This window comes from Ictidomys tridecemlineatus, chromosome 4 (genome assembly GCF_052094955.1).
Source record: "Ictidomys tridecemlineatus isolate mIctTri1 chromosome 4, mIctTri1.hap1, whole genome shotgun sequence".
In the NCBI taxonomy this organism is placed as follows: domain Eukaryota; kingdom Metazoa; phylum Chordata; class Mammalia; order Rodentia; family Sciuridae; genus Ictidomys; species Ictidomys tridecemlineatus.
In genome coordinates, this window is record NC_135480.1 from 28,475,296 (window position 1) to 28,497,045 (window position 21,750).

General features: G+C 44.2%; 1 protein-coding gene across 6 annotated transcripts in view; it reads right to left on the reverse strand.

Moving 5' to 3' along the window:
* Positions 1 to 14,960: 14,960 nt before the first annotated feature.
* The window catches only part of Prr5l (proline rich 5 like), an 80,102-nt gene continuing 73,312 nt past the window's right edge, over positions 14,961 to 21,750 (reverse strand). For all 6 annotated transcript variants that reach the window (XM_040284500.2, XM_040284492.2, XM_040284493.2 and 3 more), the window contains one exon: positions 14,961 to 17,591. In XM_040284500.2, coding sequence (XP_040140434.1) covers positions 17,197 to 17,591 — 395 coding nt within the window. In that variant the 3' untranslated portion in view covers positions 14,961 to 17,196. The remainder of the gene's footprint in view (positions 17,592 to 21,750) is intronic.

Here is a 21,750-nt window from a genome sequence, read left to right on the forward strand (position 1 = left end):
ATTGAACTGGAGTTTTGAGATGAAATCGGATTCCCCGCTTCTCCCAATTTCCTTCTGGGTTCTTGTCACACAGATTTGAATAATAGAAGCCACAGACAATAATGGAAGGCAAGAGTAAAGAGAGTAGGATTCATGTAATTGAGAAGAGAATAGGTAGAACTCTCAATGCTGGAGGGGACCTGATAACAGGAAAACCACTCTGGTATACTACTGTAAGGGCTTAAATAGTTTTGGGCATGAGCATTGACCAAAACCTGTTAAACAGACATTGAAAATGTATCAAGGCGTTGGCTGTATTCTTTGGTTTTTGAGTTTTTTTTTTTTTTAAAGAGAGTGAGAGAGAGAGAATTTTTAATATTTCTTTTTTTTTTTTTAGTTCTCGGCGGACACAACATCTTTGTTGGTATGTGGTGCTGAGGCTCGAACCTGGGCCGCACGCATGCCAGGTGAGCGCGCTACCGCTTGAGCCACATCCCCAGCCCCTGGTTTTTGAGTTTTAATCCTTCCAGTAACTCCCATCCAGGTTCACCTCCACCTTCCTTTTTCCTGCCACTTAGGGACAAAGGAGTTGGCTAAAATGTTTCCATCCATAAGCCTCATGGTCTTTACACTTGAAAAAAGGTGTTGAGGAGGCCCATTAATGTATCTACTAGTAAGTCTCATGTTGTGGATCCTACATATGAACAAGTCCTTAACGGGTATGCTACCCTGACTGCCTGATCATTAATTATTCTTACTCACCATTGAGGAACTATTAAAAGCATTTAGAAAACTTTTATGGGTTAACCCAAGTCTCTTTTTTTTTTTAGCTTTTTGCATATATCATTTCATTTTTTTCCACTTTTTAAAATATATGTACAAAATGGTGGGATTTATTATTACAGATGCATACATGCACCTGTTCAGCTCCTTTCCCCATTTATTGATTGGGTTGTTTGATATTTTGTGAGTTCTTTGTATATCCTGGAGAGGTTAGAGGCCAAACTCATTCTCTTTCTTCCTCCCCATCCCGGCCCCCTACACACACACTAACACTGCCAAGGAACCTTTAGGACCCTATGTTTGGGGGCCTTTCTCCTGTTCCATGCATTCTGGCTGGGCTCTAGTCAGTCCTGCCCCTGTGGCCAAATGCCTTCTCAGGACCTGGTCCTGTGATTCCTGTTGCTCTCTCCTCCCTTCACCTGGAGGTAACCTCATGGTTTAGTGAAAGGAAAACCCCCATCTATTCTCCAAGACTGAGGACCTTTCTCCCTTCTCTAGATTTTTCTAAGAACTTAAACTTTAGGAAAACAAAATCCAGATTTACAAGCTCCTTTGTTTTTGTTTGTTTGGCCACATACCTCCCCTGAAACAATGAGGTAGGGAGGGTCTTACCAGTTTTGATGGAGCAGCTGGGAGAAGGAGGTTGGGGAATGTGTTATATCTCAAAAAATTACAACATTGAACATCTCCTTAATTAGACTGTGTGCTCCCAAGGAAAGATGATACTCTTAGATGGAAACCAGAGATATCTAATTTGACTTCAGTCCTTATGAAAGGATAATTTTTAAAAAAGCAATATCTTGGCTCATATAGATATCAAATGAGTATGCGTTGAAGATTTTATTTAACTTTTAATGAGGGAACCAAGCAGATGTTATAACCAGTTCAAAGGAGAAACCAAAAAGCAGACATATTTATGGACCAGAAATATTGAAAGAAATATGCAAATGAAGGCAAAACTAGCTTCTTCCTCAGTGGAGGAGGGAAGTCAAGAGAGTAGGACATAATTTGCATTTCTTGAAATAACAATTATTTAGCATTATTACTATCAGTTATTTACAGGACTGTTAGAAGATAAATTTCATTATAATCAGAACCAGATAAACCTAAAAGGTCTGCAATAATCAATGTCGAGTGTCCAATAATGCATATAGTTTTCCCCACAGGCTGTACTAAAGATAATTCAGTTGGGGTCCTTGTTTCAGCTTAGAATTGAACTCCTCAGTTACTGTGAGAAAATACCTTCTTAGAGCTCTATGAAACTCCAGATAAGGAAACAGAGCAAATCTAATTTAAAAACCATGTGGCAGTAGGTGGCAGCAAAACTCTATGCCTAAAGAATGCAGCCTTCAAAGAAATTTGTGAAATAGAGTTAACCTCAAGTCCCTGGGCTTTCAGGAGTCCATAAATCCCCTGATGAATGTATGCAGAAAGTTGTCCTGGATTCATTTTTCTGGGAATCCAGTCTTATTTTTTTTCTTTAAATCTAAAAAAAGCTACAAAGAACTTCCCTCCAGTGATGGAAATCCCTCATCCCAATAATTGTATCCACAAATTGGTTGGCAAATCAGCTCAAGTTAGAAACATCTGAGGAGTTATTAGAGCAAAGGATACAAAACCAGCATTCTTGTAAGGTCAATAAAGAGTTGAGTATTAGGTAACCTATTATGGTTCAACCTGTGTGCACAGGTGTGTGGTTGCCCCCCCCCATTCCCATAGAACTGATAGATGCATGAACATCTGAGATCAGCTGGCTTGTCCAAGTTGAAGTTTAGGAGAATGAACTCTTGGATTCTAGACTCTAACCCAAGGCCTCAATGTTTAACTACAGTCACCTCTGTCCACCCTGGACAGTGAGAACCAATATGGCATTGGGGTCCTCCCTAGCACCCAGTGCCCTAAGGGGGCTTTTTCAAGGGGATATGACCAGCCTTAGGATCTCCTAATGTGCTTATTCAGACACATGCAATCAGGCTTCACACCTCTCACTCTCTGAATTAGACTCTCAGGGCCACTTGAGGAACCTGCATTTGAGGGAGGCTCCCACACTCTTCTGGGCCTAAAGAGTAAGTAGTCACCGCAGATGGGAGAGAAAGCATGAGCTGAGATATATCACCTATCAAAATGCACTTGTTAAAGTGTTGAAATTGTGACTCTGATTAAAATGTACAATTGGCACACGTCAAAGATTTTGTTCCACTCATTAATTTGAACCATTATGTGGGTGCTGCCGTCTCCAGGAACACTTGAGAAATCTACCAGGAGAAACATTTTCAGAAAAAAAAAAAAAAGAACATTAGAATAAGATTACGAGGTTACAGATAAAGCTGTTTAATATACTTCAGGCTAATTATACCCTAACCTTTGGAATATCTTTTCTAACCAGATAGATTAACACATAACTTCACAGTTCTAAAGTAATCAATTGCCAAGTCATACACAGATACATTCTTTTGAAAATCAAATAATCCTTGGGGGGCCTTGTCAAAACATACCCCAGTATGACATTGAAAGTACATGCTGCCCAATGTTTTTTTTACCTTATGTTTGAGTTTTAAATAATTATTTTTTAGAGTGAAGAAAGATAAACATGGAATGAGTGGACCCCATACCTCTGGGTGAGAACATTCAGGCTGAAACTGATGTGTTCAAAAATAAGACCCAATTAACTCAGAGGGACAAGGACTGACCGAGATTCAGAACTCATATATCTTAGAATTATTTTAGACACTAGTTATAGTCATCGCCTCTTAGTTTTTTAATAAGTGCTTTTTCATCTTTGTAGTTATTTTTCTTAAAAACTAGTTATTCCCTAAAAACTTATCTTGGAAGTTTATCATAAAAGTTTGCTACAATTTTAAACTTTGTTCTTCTGTTTTTAATCTAAAAATCCAGGCTCTTTGTCTAAAGATCAAAAATATCCTTTGATTTCTATGAAACAATTGTTTACCTGGGGGATTAAGTTATGATCACCAAAAAGCATGAACTTAAGTGAAAAAAAAACCCATGTGTTCCAACTCAACTTCATGATTTATTTTGTAACTTTTTTTTTTTTTTTTTTTTTTGCCTTTGGAGAATAGTTTAGGAATGAATATCTGTTGTGAGTAAATATAAAAGTTTAGCAACTTCTTCAATTCAGTTCTTTCTACTAATTTCAAGTAAAATTAAAACTCGGTAGCTTTTTTTTAATAATAATCTTTCAGTGGTTATCTCTAAGTGGGATTACCAATATTTCCAATATTACCAATATTTTTCTTCTTTGGGCTTTTTTGTTGTTTTCCTCTTTCTTTAACCAAGAACAAGACTTTTTTAATTAAATTAACCTGAAAACTTTTTTTTTTTTTTTTTTTTGCATGTGACAGAGATGGAATGCTGGGCTTATGTCTGTTAAGCCCATACCCTAGTGCTGAACTGCAATCCCAGCTCCCTAAATTAATTTTATTAAACTTACTTTATTGACCAAATTTATTATTCTTTATTTATAATAACAGCACCTACCATTTTTTGACTTCTTAAATTTTAAAAATGGTTGAAGTTTTATTTAAAGTGCTTATATGGAGGTATTTCTTACATATCATAAAATTAACCAATTTCAAGATATTTATATATCAATATTCACAACGGCACTATTAACAATAGAAAAAGGTAGAAACAACCCCAATGCCCATCACTGGATGGAGGAAGATACAAAATAGGGAATATACATACAATGAAATACTATTCAGCCTTAAAAAGGAAGGGAATTTTGACAAATCTCCAATATGGGTGATCCTTAAAGATATTATGAAATGAGCCACTCACAAAAGGGCAAATGTTGTATGGTCCCATTTATGTGACATACCTAGAATCTCAAATTCATTTAGACAGGAAGCAGATTGATGGCTTCCAGGGGTTAGGATGGAGAAAATGAGGAGCCAGTGTTTATGGGCACGGAGTATCAGTTGAGGAAGAGGAAACTGTTGGAGAAGGATGGTGGTGATAACCCGACAACCAAGTGACTATACTAAACACCACAAAGCTGCAGTTAAATATGGTTAAAGTGGAAAGGTTTGTACTACATATATTTTACCACAATTAAAAAAAAAATAAGGAAACAAATTCTGCAATTTCGGGTGCACAACTCAATAATTTTGAGTAATTTTACCAAGGAGTACAATTATAACCATAAATCAGTTTTAAATGTTTTAGAACATTTTTCATCACTGCAATAATATCCAGGATGCCATTTGTAATTAATTCCCATTCCCACCTACAGTCCCAGGCAATCACCCATAAACTTCCTGTCTCCCTCAATTGGCTTTTCCTGGATGTTTCATCTAAATCATGCAATATGTCTTCTCTTGTGTGTAGCTTCTTTCACTTAGCAAGCTATTTATGAGGTCCGTCCACAATTGTAGCATGTGTTTGTAGTTTGTTCTTTTGTTGTTACCAAATAGAATTCTACCATGTGGATAGTCATTGAGTTTATCTATCCATTCAAAAAGGGATGGCTGGTGAAGGTGTTCCCAGTTTGGGCTATTATGCATCACGAAGCTTGGACATTCACATACAAGGCTTTTTGTGGACATGACTTCATTTCTCTTAGGAATGGAATTGCTGAGTCATGTGGTAGTTTGAGGTTTAAAATTTTGAGAAACTGCCAAACTTTCAAAGTGGTTGCCCATTTCACATTTCAAACAGCAATGTCGGCAGCTTCCCAGTCTCCACATCCTTGCCAATACTTGTTATCACCTGTCTTATCTATGACAGTCATTCCAGCAGGTGTGAAATGGCATCCTGTGGTTTGAATCTGCACTTCACCGGACAGCTGATGATGTTGAGCATATTTTCATGTGCTTGGTAGCTATTCATATGTTTAATGAAAGGTCTATTCAAATCTGTTGCCCATGTTTTGGTTGGGTTGTCTTTCTTCTTGATTTTTAAGAGTTCTTTGTAAATTCTGGATGCAAGTCCTTGATCAGATATGCATTTTGCAAATATTTTCTCCCAATCTGTTGAAAAATCCAAACTCACTAACTTTTCTTTTCCTTTTTAAAAATTGTTCTAGTTATTTTAGTTGTTTTGCATGACCATATTAATTTTAGGATCTATCTGTCAATTTCTGCAAAAAAAAAAAATGCCTGTTGAAATTGTAATCCAAATTGCATTGATCCCTTTCATGATCTTAGTAGTGGTTTGTTTTGAACTTCAAAAGTTTTTCTTATTTTAATGAAGTATAGAAATGTTTTTCTTTTATGGGCCATGCTTTGGTATCTTATCTAAGAAATCTTGCCTAACTCAATGTCTTGATTTTCTCCTGTTTTCTTGTAAAATTTTTGTTTTAGCTTTCATGTTAAACCTATGATGTACTTGAGCAAATTTTTGTGTACAGTGAGGATCTAACCATTTTATTTTTCACTTGTGAGTTTCTAACTGTATCTCCATGAGTTGTTGAACTGTTTTTGAACAATTCTCCAATCAATTGCCTTGTACCTTTGTCCAAATTCAGTTGAGTATAAGGATTAATTCCTGGACTCTGTTCTGTTCCACCAAGCTCTGTGTCTGACTTTATGGTAGTAGCATATTGTCTTGCTTACTATGGAGCTACATTAAGTTTTGAAATAGAGAAGTGAAAGTTCACCAACTTTGCTCTTCCTTTTCAAAAATTGTTCTAGTTATTTTAGTTGTTTTGCATGTCCATGTTAATTTTAGGATCTATGTGTCAATGTCTGCAAAAAAAAAAAAAAAAAAAAAAGCCTGTTGAAATTGTAATCAGAATTGGATGAAAGCTATAGCTCAGTTTAGGGAGAACTGCTTCATCTCCAATATGGAGACATCCAATCCATGGACATTAAACGTGTCTCCAATTATTTACATGTTCTCTGATTTTACTTAGCAACATTTTGTGATTTGTACTTGTATTCCTTTTGTTAAATTTATCCTTCATTTTATTCTTTTTATGAATATAAGTGAAATTTTATTCTTCATTTCATCTTCAGATAATTTTCTAACATTAGTCTTATATCCTATGGCCTTGTATTTATTTAAAAGTTTCAATAAGTTTGTTGTTTTGTTTTGTTTTGTTTTGTTTTCAGTCAGTTCCTTAAGATTTTCTACTAGATCATGCCAACTTCAAGTAAAAAGTAAAGACTGCATCCTTTCCAATCTGGATGCTTGTATTTCTTTTACTTGCCGGATTCCATAACTGTTGGAAACCCCTAAGTCTATATTGTATAGAAGAGCAGGCAAGAAAAGATACATTTGCCCTATTTCTGATCTTTGGAGGAAAGCATTCTGTCTTCTCCATCATGTAGGATGTTCACTGTAGGTTTTTGCACATGTCCTTTATCAAGTTGAGGAAGATCCCTTTATTCCAAGTTTGTTAAGTTGTTTAGCTTTTTCACATTAAAAATCATGAATGGCTGTTAGGTTTTTGAAGTTTATTTTTAACTTCTGTTTATAATAATAAAGATATCACACGTTTATTGAAGAAAATTAAAATCACAATGGACAAATCAAAAAAGCAGTATGAGACTCATGATTTTAATACACACAGATGGCCTGAATCTTTGGATCTGAAGCATCCCCAAAGGCTCAAGTATTAACGGCTTGGTCACCAGCCTGTGGTGCTATTGGTAGGCGGCCCAGTGGGAGCAAACTAAGTCACTGGGGTATGCCCATGAAGAAGTTATAGGGACTCTGATCCCTCCTCTTCCTCTTTCTTTGTTTCCTGGTGGTTGTGAGGTGAGCGCCTCCTCTGCTACACATTTCTACTGCCATGATCACTACTGGGCTGCCACAGACCCAAAGCAATGGGGTCAAGTGACCATGGACTGAAACCTCTGAAACTGTGAGTCAAAATAAATCCTTCCTCCTTTTAAGTTGATTATCTCAGGTATTTTGCCACAGTCATGGAAAACTAACTGACAATGTATATATGTTTATGTACATATATCTTCATATATAAATGTGTATAAATACTTTCTAATCCTATCAGGAAGGCATAATTAGCTTGAGAATTTGAACTAAGAAATTTAAAGAAGTTAGGCTGAGATCCATGAAATGGGGAGGTCCCCTAGACTCATGTTGAGGTATCCTTTTTAGTATTGTTTACACAAGAGCAGAGAATTTACATGGAGAGTGTGTGTAGATAAAATCAGATAGCCTTCTTTTTTTAAAATGGTTTCCAGTCCAGAGTTCCAGGAGTTGCTGCTGAATAGCCTGCGTTCAGGTTAAGTGGTAGTCCTGTGCCCACAGGCCCTCTCCACCTAGTTCAAGCAAGTATTCCGCAGGCAATATGGTGCTTAGAAAGCAGAGCAATGATTAAAAGCTCTTTGGCAAGAGATCAGACAACCTGTCTCTACTGTTTTCCAGTTGTATGACCTCAGGCAAGCGTCTCTGAGCTTCAATTTCCTCACCTACTAAAATTGGAGTGATAAAATTGACTTTATAAACTTGGTCGGAAGACTGTGCAAAACAATGTGAATTGCTTTGGATGATGCTTGGTATATAGTTAATAAATAATAATTATGTGTTATAATTTATAGGATCCCTTTGACTCAACCTTTTATCATAATGAAATTTGCAGGATTCTGATTAGCAACACTGTGTTTTTGTGGCTAGTTTTTACATGGTGTATCTTTTTCCATCCTTTTAATTTCAATCTTTCTGATTCCTAACATTTAAGGTGTGTCGCCTATGAGCAGCATATTATTATTTTTATCTTGTCTGACTATTTTGGTCTTCTCATTGGCGTATTTAGTCCATTTACATTTAATGTAATTACTGATATAGTTATATTAAAGTTCACCATCTTATGGTGTGACCCTTATCCTAGGGTGTGACAGTTTGGGAAGTCTCATCCAAAAGCTGAGGATGTTTGCAAAAGCCGTCCACTTCAATGAGACTTGAATTTCCATCTCCTTAGCATGATGTAGGAGCTGAAATCAATTAATCTCTTTAGCATCTCAGCTGCTGCTTTCCTTTTTGCTACTAGTTCTCACTGTATTTGCTCAGCTTAGGAGTCTACCACCCATGTACATGGGACTTGTGTGCAGATTTCTCATTCAGCCATCTCTGTCAATTTACCTTCAAGTTCCAGCTCCTCTGGTAACCCTGAACTCTCCTCTTAGCCCAATCAAATGGCAGCTTTCTGTTATCACCTCTCTCCCCCTCTTCCTAACCAGTTATTTGGGAGAATGCACCCAGGGGAAATCCAGGAAGAATGAGAAGCTCGTCTTATATGTTGGCTTTCTCTCTGGGATCAGAACCTCTCCTGTCCTGCCTGCATTGTGAGCCCTCCGATTCCTTCAGGCAGGTTCTTTAAACATTTTGCCTAGCTTTTACCATCATTATTTTGGCAGAAGGAATAATATAAGCCATTCCCTTCTGGCCAGAACCAGAGGTCTTCCATTTTTGAGCCCTTCTCAAAACTGTTCAAGTAGACAGCAGAAGTGTCTGTTGGCAGCCTACAGAGTATGGAATGACCCCATAAATCAGATCACAAACAAAGCTCTATGAGACATTAACTGATATCAGGCTGAAATTTAGGTATTTTCTTAAAAAGTTATGTGTTCCTGAGAAAATGAAAGAATTCAGGAGTCTATTAGGTTGAATATAATTACATTGCTTAGAATTCCTCTTCAAGGTCATTAGACCTGGGCTGGAAGAGCCAAAGAAACTAAAAGCCAATCTAATGAGTGATTTAGTGAGAAAGGCATCTTCTGAAGATCAACTTAAGAGCTGGGCAATTGCACAATATGGGAACAAGGGCTAAGTTACGAAGTCACTGACTCAACAATCATAAATAGGACCCATTGTCTCTCTGGGACTCATGAAAATTAACTGCACTCCACCTGTGAACTCAAGAACGCTGGGGAGCAATCATCAACATTATTTAAGATGATATTACAGTTTCTTTGGGGGTGGTGAGAAGATTCACTCTGAATGCCTCCAGCTGTTTACACACCCAAGTGTGCAATCTCAGCTACCTGGAGTGATTGTTGTGAGTATTTTCAACCCTTGTTCTTCAGGCAGAGTCTAATCAGAGGACAAAAGCTAGACCAGCTATTTTAAGAAGATTTAACATCTGTCTCAGTGGTAGAGTACTCGCCCAGCATGCATGAGGCACTGGGTTCAATCCTAGCACCACATAAAAATAAAATATTGTATCCACCTAAAACTAAAAACAAATATTAAAAAAAAAAAGAATTAGTCATCAGATTTTGGGCAAAGAAAATGGCCAAGAGGGCACAGAGAGCAATCAATCACCTAGGTGGAGACTACAGGAAGGAAATACAACCCTTAGAACTGGGGAAACAAAGAAGAGTCATTGACATTGATAAGGTTTGAGGGGCTGTGGCCAGCTGGTGGTGGTGTCTGAGGGGAGGGGTGAAGTCTGGTTCTGAGAATGTGGGAAAACCACCAGTGGGAACCTCTGCTGCTACTGCACCCCAATGCCCTGCAGGTGACAAGGACAGGAGGAGTTCTCTGTTCTCACTCTACCAGCCTCCAAGGCTGCCTCTAGAGCTGCAGGCCCTGGCAGGGCCCCAGCTGACAAAGCCAAAGTGGTTTGCAGAGTCCCCGCCACAACCTCGAAATGGGGGCAGGAAGGACAGTAAAATGAATCGGACATTATTACTCTTTGTGCATATATGATTACACGACCTGTGTAACTCTACATCATGTACGACCAGAAGAATGAGAAGTTACACTCCATTTATGTACGGTGTGTGGAAATGCAGTCTACTGTCATGTATAACCAATTAGAACAAAGAAAGAGAGAGAGAGAGAGAAAGAGAGAGAGAGAATGACCAGCCAATTCCCCAGGAGCAAATAGATGTAAGTGTACAAACTCTTAAAAGAAGCCAAACCAAAATACCAGTATTTTTATGTCATCAAGGAACTTGGGCATATTTGGTGTTTGAGATATGTATGATATTTAAGAGTATAAAGCCTACTAGAGTGATAGCTTTATAACTCCACTTTAAAACGTGTAATTGAGAATTAATTTAGACTTGTGAATTTTTATGGTGACACCTAAGTAGACTATAAAATCATGTAATAGAACTTAAGGTTTTCTTTATTTATAAGCTCATTAGCGTCTGTAATTATTTAAGATTTGGGGCGATTTTTGCTTACTATCAGAAAAACTGAAGTATTTAAATAAATACATTTATTAGTTCATTTAGAAGTGTTTGAAGGGCTGAGCTAAGCTTATAAACGGGACCAAGCATTATTCAAAGCTTTCGCTGAAGTTATTGCTAAACTCTGCTAGACACATAAGCTGAACTTAAAAGCCTACAAAAGGTCTTTGAATTTGAATATTCTAAAGACAAAATTATTATATTATTTATTAAATTATTAGTGATTAATAAACATTAAACTATTACCTTTTAAGTTAAGCCAAATTTAAACTTAATGTTAATTTTAAGGGGAAAATAAAAACCACTGAAATTGGTTACCTAAGAAATCTACTGTCCAGGACACCAGTATCTCCTCCCCCTGCTCCCTGCCCCGTGAGTTTTCTTGAAGTGGCCAGGGAAGAGCAAGAGGTGTAGCTTTGCTCTTCGGTGTTTCTGGAACCTGTCAAAGCATCCCTAACCTTGTAGCAGGCTGAGCAATTTATGCTCCTGGCTTGACAATTCCCCTTTCTCATTTTCTATCAAGCCAGGACCACTTGGATGCAGAACCTGGGGGTGAGTCCCACCCAGCTCCATCACGTAGAAGACCCCAGCCTCAGTTTCATCATCTGCAAAATGAGGGTGATGCCTGCCTCCCAAGGTTGTGAGCATCGGCACAGAGCTCACTCGTACCACAGGGCAAAGGAATTTGAACCTCACTGTCTGCTGGCTGCCTGTGGGCAGGGAGCTGAGCACACTGGCCTGGGACACCCCCTCTTTCTTGACAAGGGGGTTTCTTCAAAGAAATGGGCTTCCACCAGGTGAACAATAAGGGCTGATTACCTTTTCCTCAAACAGATGTTCTGGGCATCGAACAAATGTCTTATCACAGGTCTAAAGAGGGCAGGCCCTGAGGACTGAGTTAATTCTCTGCAGGAAAGTAGCTTCCATCAGCTGGAATGGGAGGGGCTCTGATCCTGGGCCCCACCTGTGTTCACAGGTTCTCTTGTCCATTTGGAGCATGCTTGGAGAGCATCGGGTGGGGGGGAAGATCTCTACTAGAGAGAAAGGAAGGGAGGAAGGTCGTTTCTGCACATACCTGGGAGAAAGGCATGGAGATCCGGATGATTTCCTCCCATTAGTTTGCTCAATCCATGTGGCTCAGAACCGTCTCTGTATCTCTAGGCCCCGGGTGTGCAAATACAAACCCTAGACATCCTTGCCTTCCTGGGCGAGAATGTACCAGCAGAGAAGCAGCGGGGTTCTGGGGAGAGGGAAGAGTAGGAGCCAGGCAGGACATGAGAATGGGGGAGATGTCTTCCCAGGGTGATGATGGTGGCCTCTGCCTTACAGGGAGCCAGAGAGCAGCCACGAGACTGGAAAGGGAAATGGGGTCGGTGTGAAAGATCTCGAAGGCACAACCAGCTCAGGTGTGTGGTTTTATTGAAAGTTGGTGCAAGTTTTGAGCAGAAGGATCACCTGGGATGTCCATAGGGAGAAGTGGAATCTGGACACAAGCACAGCAGTGCTCAGCTGTAGAAGCCCAGGCAAGGGAAGCTGCGCCTGAGAAGCACGTGGAACGGGAAAGGAGAGGCTGGAGCCAGGGTCTCTAGCAAATTGGCCACTGTGGGAGTCCGGGTCGTGGTGGGTGGAGGACAGGCCCCTGGCTCCTGTGCCAGGCCTCCCCAGCCCTGTGGACATGGAGGCAGCACCCACAGCCTGTGGTCAGGTCTTCCTGGGGTCCCCGGCACACTGCATGGCGGGCCTTTCTCCTACTGAATCATCAGAGGGGGCAGCAAAGGCAGAGTCCTCAGACAGCTGGATCCAGAAGGAGTGATCCAGACAGCAGCAGATCTCGGGGGATTGGGCTGATGGGGCTGGGGGTGCTCAAGGGCATTTGGGGACTTTTAGAAGCACTTCAGCCAACTTCCTATAGCTCCGTAGGCTGCACAAACAGGGTGAACCCGTGGGGACGGCTTTCTGGGTCCATCTTGTTTTCCCAGTCTTCTCACAAAAGATCTCCCTGAAATGAGACCCCACAGATGTCCAGGTAGACGAGGAGTTTTCTGTCAAGAACCTTTCACGGGGCTGGGCTTGTGGCTTAGCGGTACAGCACTCGCCTAGCATATGCAGGGCCCTGGGTTTGGTTCTCGGTACCACATAAAAATAAATAAAATAAAGATATTGTTAAAAAAAAAAAAAAAGAATCTTTCACCCACAAAAAAAAGTAATCAGTGGAGAAAGAAAACCTGAGGATTTTGTGGTAGGAAGAAGAATACCACCACCACTCCCACCACCACCACCAAGATGTCACATTGTCATCTCTGGAACCCATAAATGTTATGAGGGAAAAGGGGCTGTGTGGATGTGACGAGGACTTCAAGAGGGGAGATTAGCCTGGTACCCGGAGGGACAAACGTAAATACAAAGGTCTTTTAAGGTGAAGAAGAAGGCGGAATGTGGGCTGGAGTCATGCAACCCAGGAGGCTCAAGCCTCCCTTCAGTGCTGGCTTTGAAGGGGCAGTAAGGTGGCCAGAGCCAAGGACCACCCACACCCTGTAGGGGCTGGCAGAGGCAAGAGAAGAGACCATCCATGAGAGCTTCCAGAATGTAATGCAGCCCTGACACCACCTTGATTTTAGAGACACGTCGGACCTCCAACCTCCAGAGCTGAGAGATGGTAAATGCGTGTGAAGTCACAGTTTCTTACCATCTGTTACAAGTGACAGGAAGTGAAAGCAGATGGTAAGGCTGGGTGCCTTGTCATCGGCTCTCAGCTCAAGCCAACTTGGAGAGGGACCTCTTCCACCTTCCCTCCCGTCACCTCTGGTCACCTCCCGTCACTGGCTCTTTACCGTCCAGTGTTGTTCACTCTTTGAAATGCTCCCATTGACTTGATTTCCAGCTTCCCCACCACATCCAAGGGAGCGGGCACTACTACCATCCCCAGCACCAAGAAAAGTGCCCCCATGCAGTCGGAGCACCACAAAAGATCTGACAGAGAGATGAGCGGGTGGACGGATGAGCATGGTGGCCCATTAATGTCACAGATGCATTGATGGCATGAGATCTGCCAAGGCAAAATACTCAGCAGCTATTTACCAGAGCAACGGCCTGCAGAGGCTCAGCAAAAACGGGGGATTATTAATCAGTTCAGATCACATCTCTTCAAACACTTGTTAAGCTTTCAGAGGGCTCAGACTAATGCTGCTACAGCCCTCCTAGGAGTGTTTATGCAGAGAGTCAACATAAATTTCCTCTGCCCAACAGTATCAGAGGGAAGTGTGAGGAGAGAGTCCACGAGTAAATACGGGGAGTGCCCTGTCGAGGTCCAGCCTCTGGGAAGAGAGGCCACGTTGATGTGGGGGAGTGGCCCGCCTTCTCAGATATTTTAGGGTTTCCTAAACTGCACTGTTAGGCTGCTTCTCTAGGAAGTGACTTGCCTATCCAGTCCAGGGTGGCGACAAAACCCAGGGTAGATTAGCGGAGCCACGGCCGCTGCCTAACTCTGGAGAGACAGCCTCAGGAAAAGAGGTAAGATGGCAGGACAAGGGGGGTTTTATGGTTTGGATCTAAAATGTTCCCTGAAAACTCATGTGTTGAAGGCTTGGTCCCCAAGGCAGCAGTGTTCAGAGGTGAGGTTTTGGGGAGGTGACTGGATCCTTAGGTCAAGGACATCATCAATGGATGAATCCATGGAGGGATTCATAATTTAATGGTGGGTTGGGAGGTGGTGGACACTTTAGGAGTTGGGATGTAATTGGAGGAAATAGGTCTCTGGGGTCTGCTTTGAAGGGTCTCTCTCTCTCTCTCTCTCTCTCTCTCTCTCTCTCTCTCTCTCGCTCTGTCTCTCTCCTTCCCTCTCTTTCCTCATTTTGAAATAATGGAACCAAGTGACCATGGAAACCATGACCTCTGAAACCATGAACCCAAACAAATCTTTCCTCCTTTAAGTTCTTTTCCTCAGGTATTTTGTCACAGCAAAGAAAAGCTGACTAACCCATGGATACAGGGAGCACAGGATGCACCAAGATGTGACTGCTGTGCTTTGCAGATTCAACCAAGACACACTTGAGGCACCAGGCAATGGCAACAGGGTAACATGTACAAAATTATGTTTATTGGATCCATTTTGGAAACAGACAACATGTAAAAAGGGTTTTGGTTTGTTTTCACTCAGAGTCAAGAGTTGTGATTGCTTCCTGTTAAACCTCAGCCATGGGAAAATCCTGGCATAAATAAAAGGAATCTTCTTTGCACAGAGGAGAGGAAAAGTGGTTAAAAATGCCACAGGTATCATACTTGCAATAGATCTGAAGGCTAAAATGCCCATAAACACCCACAAAATTTTTATGTGTATAGTCTGGAATATTTACTATACCATCAGGTGTGTTCAAAGGTGAAGTTGTAAACTGGCTACCAGTCAGCAGCAATTAAGTATACACTGGTCTATACTGACACTCCCATCCTCACCCTGAGAGGTTATATATTTAACTGATGACTGCTTGCCTCATCAGAGATATCTGAGATATGGAAAAGGCATTTTAAAAACACAAATCATTAATCTTATAAACCAAAAAAAAGCAAACCCAGGCATGATTAATTCCTTTGCCTGGATCAATAAATATCTGCTAAGGTGTGTACTAAATGAGGACAGAAGCCATCAGTTAAATAAATCATGATGTTCCATTTGCTAATGCAGATTAGTCAATTTGTGGACTTTAACAACACATGCTCGGAAGATCTCCTTGACATTCCTCTTCTGTCACTCTCTTGGAAGGATGAGATTGAATCAACTTTTTAAACAAAACTTCCAAGTCGCAAACTATCAAAAGCACAGTTCTAGACATACTTCAGATCTTCACCCAGAAGGGAAATACCATGGAGGCTTAGATGAGCTGCGGAGGTCAAAAATCCTTCAAACAATCCTCGCCCTCTCCCAGCCCTCTCTTGCCTTGTGGCTCACATCTTAAGATTTCATAAACAAAACCTCCAAAGACCAACAAGATCCGGAAAGGCCACCATGTGCTCCCCAACACATTGGTGGAAGGAACTTTTTTTGTTGTTGTTCTCCTGGAGCTGCTATTAGTGAGGCCAACAGACAGACATGAAGAGGAGGATGGGGACTCAGGTCGATAGGAGCCCCGAGACCTGGAGGGAGCAGTCATACACAGTACCAAAGCCTGCTGCCTCAAATAGCATTGAGGCAGGTCAGAATGAAAACAAATAAACATCCTTCCAAAAAATCTCGCCCCCACTCCCGTCTTCTCGGCTGACTATCGACCATGGCAACGATCTGTCTGTTACAGTCCTCTACTCAAGAGGCAAACAGTCTCCGCACCCCAACACGGCTCTGCCTAGAAACCCTGGTGCTCACTAACGCTCACAGGTCCAGAGTGGCCCACGCCCTGCCCTGCCCACCACGGTTATTCTGAGCCACTCCCAGTCTCCCTTCCCAGAGGGTCTGCTTGATTTTCAGTGTGAAGAGACACACCCCATTGGAAATGGACAGTGCAAGATCCTACGTGCAAACATTTGCAAACAAGGTTTTGAAACAATACACGTTTTTAAAAATTCAAGTCAAATCCAGGCACAGACTAACTGGTAGGTTTCCGCCAGCCCCTCCCATCCACCAGAGGAAAGCCGTCCACTTTGAAATGAGAGAGAGATTAAGGCACCAGTGACTTCTAAGGAGGTTAGTTCCTTGACCTGGGGAGGAAGCCTGAGAGGGAACTGCTGAGGTTTAATGAAAGACAGACACCAGCCAGCCCGAGGCCTCCGGGCCCAAACCAAAGGACTCTGTGTGGGCAGCCCATGGGTGTAGGAGGATGGACCCTTGGCCACCGGTGGGCTGCGCTTTCCCAGTGATTACAAAACTAAAGTAAGGAGGGTGCGTTCACAGGGCCACGGGACGGGCTGCAGTTGACTTTCACTCCTGCCAAACCTGCTACTGCTTTTCGCCTGGTCAAGGGCCTCAAGGGGAAAGGCCAAGGCCAAGCCACTGCTGATGGCTTTGTGTGTGGTCCTGACAACCTCTGCCAGGGGCGTCGGATGCAGCATTGGGAGCACCGGGCAGTCCACCGTCTCAGGGGAAAGGGCCCAGGCTTGAAGATCCAAGTGAGGGGGGAAGGAGGCAACCGGGTCTGTGTGGCTGCGAGGAGCTGGTCTGTCACTGAAATGAGGGACCCCCCCTTGGGCAGCTAGACCAGAGCTGTACCTTAAAATAAGGCACCTGCAACCAAAGGAAGAGCCCCTGGGGGTCCGTGTAGGGCTCTCCTCGTCCTGGAGGCAGAGCAGGCGCTGGGAAGCCCTGGGAAGCCCTGGGGGAGGCGACTCAGCTGAGGGAAGCGCAGTTGGGCTCCGAGTCCTCCTGGCTGTCCCCGGCCACCTCCTCCAGTTCGTCGGGGCTGTCGGTGATGTTGGGCTCACTGGAGCACTGCCGGTGGGGCGGGGGGAAGCTGGGCGGCAGCAGCAGGCACTTGTCCTCGCTGCCGGCCTCCTCCCCCAGGCCCGAGTGCATCATGGTGGCCATGGCCAGCAGCTGGATGTCCGAGTGGGCGTTGGCCACCGTGTGCCGCCGAACGCTGCCGCACTTCTCCAGGTAGGCCTCTCCCTCCTGCTCCGTCAGTGGGGTCAGGGCCATCTCGTTCAGCGGCCGGCTGACGGCGGTCACCGGGGAGGCGTAGTTCAGGAGGGTCACCTTGGGCCGGACCCTGGAGTACCGCCTGGCTACAAGAGAAAAGAGCAGCAGAGGCTGTAACTGAGGGGGACGGGTGCTGGGGGAACTGCTGGGGACTGTCCCCCCAGCAGTGGGGAGGGTGAGCAGGTGGCTCACCTGCTGACCAGCCCTGCAGGACCCAGGGAAGACCAGGCAGTGTCTAGACGTCTCTCCTGCCACTACCTGTTTGCACCAGACACTGCCCTTGATCTGCCCTACCCCCACAGTAGCTGGCACCGAAATCCTGTCCTTGACAGGTTAGGGAAGGGGCTCTCTTTCCCAGCTGCTGCCTGAGCCGCTGGACGTGCCCTAAATTCCCCTTCTACCAATCTTGGAAGACCTGGGCTTTGGCTGGGTTAGCTCCAAAGAAGCCTCTGGCTTGGTTCAGGATGTGGTCTCTGCAGGGCCGACCAATCACGCAAGAGGGGCCTCACAGACGCCATCCAGAGGAGGAGGGGCAGGGGGGGCTCAGCCAGGCAGCAGGACCCTCCTCCAAATTGCACCAAGTCAGGACACTAATGTCCTTCGTCTCCCATCAGGTGGATGAACTGAGACCTGTGTTCCAGTCAAGCCAAACCTCCTGGATTCGGAGAGCCTTTGGCACCACTGGAGAATGAGCTGGGCTTCCGGGATGGCCCCAAGCAGGCGAGCTCAAGGAGGAAGGCAGGACAGGAATACTATAAAACTGCCATTTTTTGAAGGCTCACCATATTCTAGAAACTGCACTCAGCCTTGACATGCATCTTTCGAATCCTCCTAGAAATGGGACCTAAGTTATGATATATTATTAGCTCCCACTTTACAGGCGAGAACACTGAGCCTCAGCTAGAATACAGTCAAGCAGAGACTCACACAAGCTCTGTGTCCCCCCTCCCCTCTGACCCCGCTCTTCCTCATGCCCACACAAAGAGCACTGAAGCTCTAACAGAATTACCTCAAGGGAAGGACGAGTCAGTTTATGGCATTCAAAGGTGGTGGTGGGGGGGATATCTGGGAGCTACCAGGAACTTGACCGGGAGGATGGGCACTAGACACAGACCTTGTGGGTAGAAGAACACTGAACCAGGGGGAGAGGGTGGCGGCATTTGATGGGAACAGCCTGAGCAAGCTGCGAGACGGCACAGCCCTCAGGTCAAACTCTGGCCGGGACACAGAGTCCATGGAACAATGGAGCTGTGTCCACACGGGCAGGATGGGCATGTCCTAGGGGCCAGATGGCAACATCTGTGGTGCACCACAGCCATGGGGGTAGGGGGCCAGGATGCGGTTACTTGCAGAAGATTGCCCTGGCAGGGATGTGAACATGGGATGCGGCCAGCGAGAGCAGGCGGGAGGAGATCCAGGGAGAAGGCTCAGGCATCATTTTCTATCATAAATCTGGATTGCACGTGTGAGAGAAAATAGTGTCAGAGTCAAGAGGAGAGGAAACTGGGAAGACCAGGACAGGAACTAGCATGTGGCAGTGATGGGGGGGAGTGGGGGGGAGTGAGGGAGACGACAGGATGGAGACACTAGAGAGCCTGATGCTACAGAACCCAACAAAGGAGGGATGTGGGACAGGATGGGGCGAGGAGGAAGAGCAGTCGGGGTGAGTGATGGGCACTGAATGGTGGACAGGACAGTGCCAGACGCAGCACAAGCTGACCTGGGGAAGGGGCTGAGGGTGGGAGGAGGCAGAGGAAGCAGTTCGTGAGCCCCAGTTGGCCACGCTGACCTTGACCCTCAAATGCCTCCCTGGGCAGACACATAGGAAGAGATGTTCAGAAATGTGGGTATTTTCAAAGTTAGGACATCAGAAAATGTTCACAGTTATGGTTTTGGGTGACAAAAGCAGAATATAAACAATGCTATTATATGTATTTTTTTTTCTTTTCTAAACGACACATTATACTGGTGTTACACACACACACACACACACACACACACACACACACACACACACACACACTGAGCTGGGAACACTATACCTGAAAATACCAATTGTAGTTACCTCTGAGTAAACAGGCTATCAATAATTTTTTAAAATTTCTTCCTTATCCTCTTTTTGATATTTTACAAATTTGATTCCATGGGCATGCTTTCCGGAGCCATTTTGGAGATATAAAAGCTGCAGTCTCCTGGACCTTGGTAATGGCCAGAGCCCTCAAAGTGACCGAGACCTCTCTGAAAATGGAGAGGGGGTCGAGGACTACATTATTCTTGTGTATGCCTGTGTGCAGGGTGAATGAAATGAGAAGGGCCACCTAAAACAACAATAAAAGCACTGGTGGCTAACATGGAGCACCTTGTGTATACAACTATATAAACATCCAGTCCAGGGAGGAGGGACCATTATCATTATGACCACTCCATACATGAGGAAACCAGGGTACCAGGAGGCTAGATAACTTGCCCAGTGTCACAAGACACAGGCACTGGATTCTGAAATTTGGGTATCTCGAGCTCTGCGTGACGGCACATGCCTGTAATCCCAACAGTGTGGAAGGCTGAGGCAGGAGGATCATGACTTCAAAGCCAGCCTCAGCAACTTAGCGAGGCCATAGCAACTCAGAGACACCCTGTCTCTAAATAAAGTACACAAAAGGGCAGGGTTATGGCTCAGTGGTTAAGTGCCCCCGAGTTCAATTCCAGTACCAAAAAATAAAAATAAAAATAAAAAATTGGTGAAGCTCCCTGCCTTCTTCAGAAGGAAGGACCCCCTAGGATGGTGTGAGAGGCTGGAAATTAACTAAATAGTTGAGTGTCCAAGGTCTCATCTCAAAGGCAAAAGTGAATGTGACACCCCAATTCCTGGGGCCTCTCTTTCCCAACCTTTACTGGGACCCTGTCGGTCCAGAAGCCCTGAGTCTGGGGCCACAGCTGGCATCGTGGGTTGGTGCCAGGCCTCGGTGAGGCAGGAGGTGCCCGCTGTCACAGGTCTATCCCGGGAGAGAGCCAATTTGAAGGTAGGTACGAAGGGGCCAGAAGCACAGTGGAGGGCTGAGGGTCAGGCAGGTTCTGATCAGGGACTTCTCTCTTTCCAACCTTCCTCCCCTCCAGAGCACAGCTCTCTCTAGCCTTCACTAGTCACCGCTTTCCACAATGCCCTTCCCTGAAGACCCCCAAAGAGCACACCCCTCTCCTAGCAGGCCAGAGTGACACCATGGGATACAGCAGAGAGCAGAGAGCAGCATTAGGACCCCACACGAATGGATGGGGTGCCCACTCTCTAAAGGGAAGGCGCACAGTGCTGCTCATAGACTGGCCTTGGGGACACTTGCTTGGCCCAGGCTACTTTGGTTTGCTCTCTGCTCCTCCCATGGACCCCAAGGGGCCTGGGCATGTGCCCACCTCTTCCAGAGCTCATGCTCCTGGATGCGTACCACAGTGAGATCTGCATATGGCCACCCACAAAGCTCACAGCAGCTTGCATCGAGATGTGTGTATGTGTGTGTGTGTGTGTGTGTGTGTGTGTGTGTGTGTGTGTATGCAAGCACATGCGAGCACACATGTTTAATGACAAGAGAATGAAATTCCAACCCTTAAGACTAAATTCCCAAGTCTACTGGCTCAGAACCATAAGGGAGCTGTTTGGTGGTAACAGTAGGAATTTTTCTGAATCAAATGACAATGTGCAGAATTTAGAGTTTAGAGTATTCCCTTCCACAGCTTCACTGTTCATCCCAATCTCCTCCCTCAGAAACAGGCGGGCGGGGGCTCGTTATCCCCACTGCGCAGGCGAGGAAGACCAGGGTGCAGCCCCCGTCATCTTGGGTTCTCAATAGCAGGCCCAAATTTTCCCTACTACACACCACTACGATTCAAGGCGCTTTGCTGTCACACTCCAAAGACAAGCTCCTGAGCCAGCCCCCCATCTCAAGTCAAGTAATAGCAAACACCACCCATTCCCACTGCTGCTGCATAAGAGGCTGGGGATGTCCCCAGCACAGGCAGGGTCAGGGTCATTGCCCACCCCTTTGAGGACAGGAGACACAATGCCAAGGAGCGAACCAAGAAGAAAGTCTATGCATGAGCACTTGTCCCCTCCAAGCCACACATTTCTATATTGTCCCCACATTCTAACAATAACCATACATTACTTTTATGATCAGAAAAAATCGATACCCATAAAACAGAAGCACTGGAAGAGTTCAAAGCAGCAAGGACCCCATTAAAGAACCATCCTTTAAA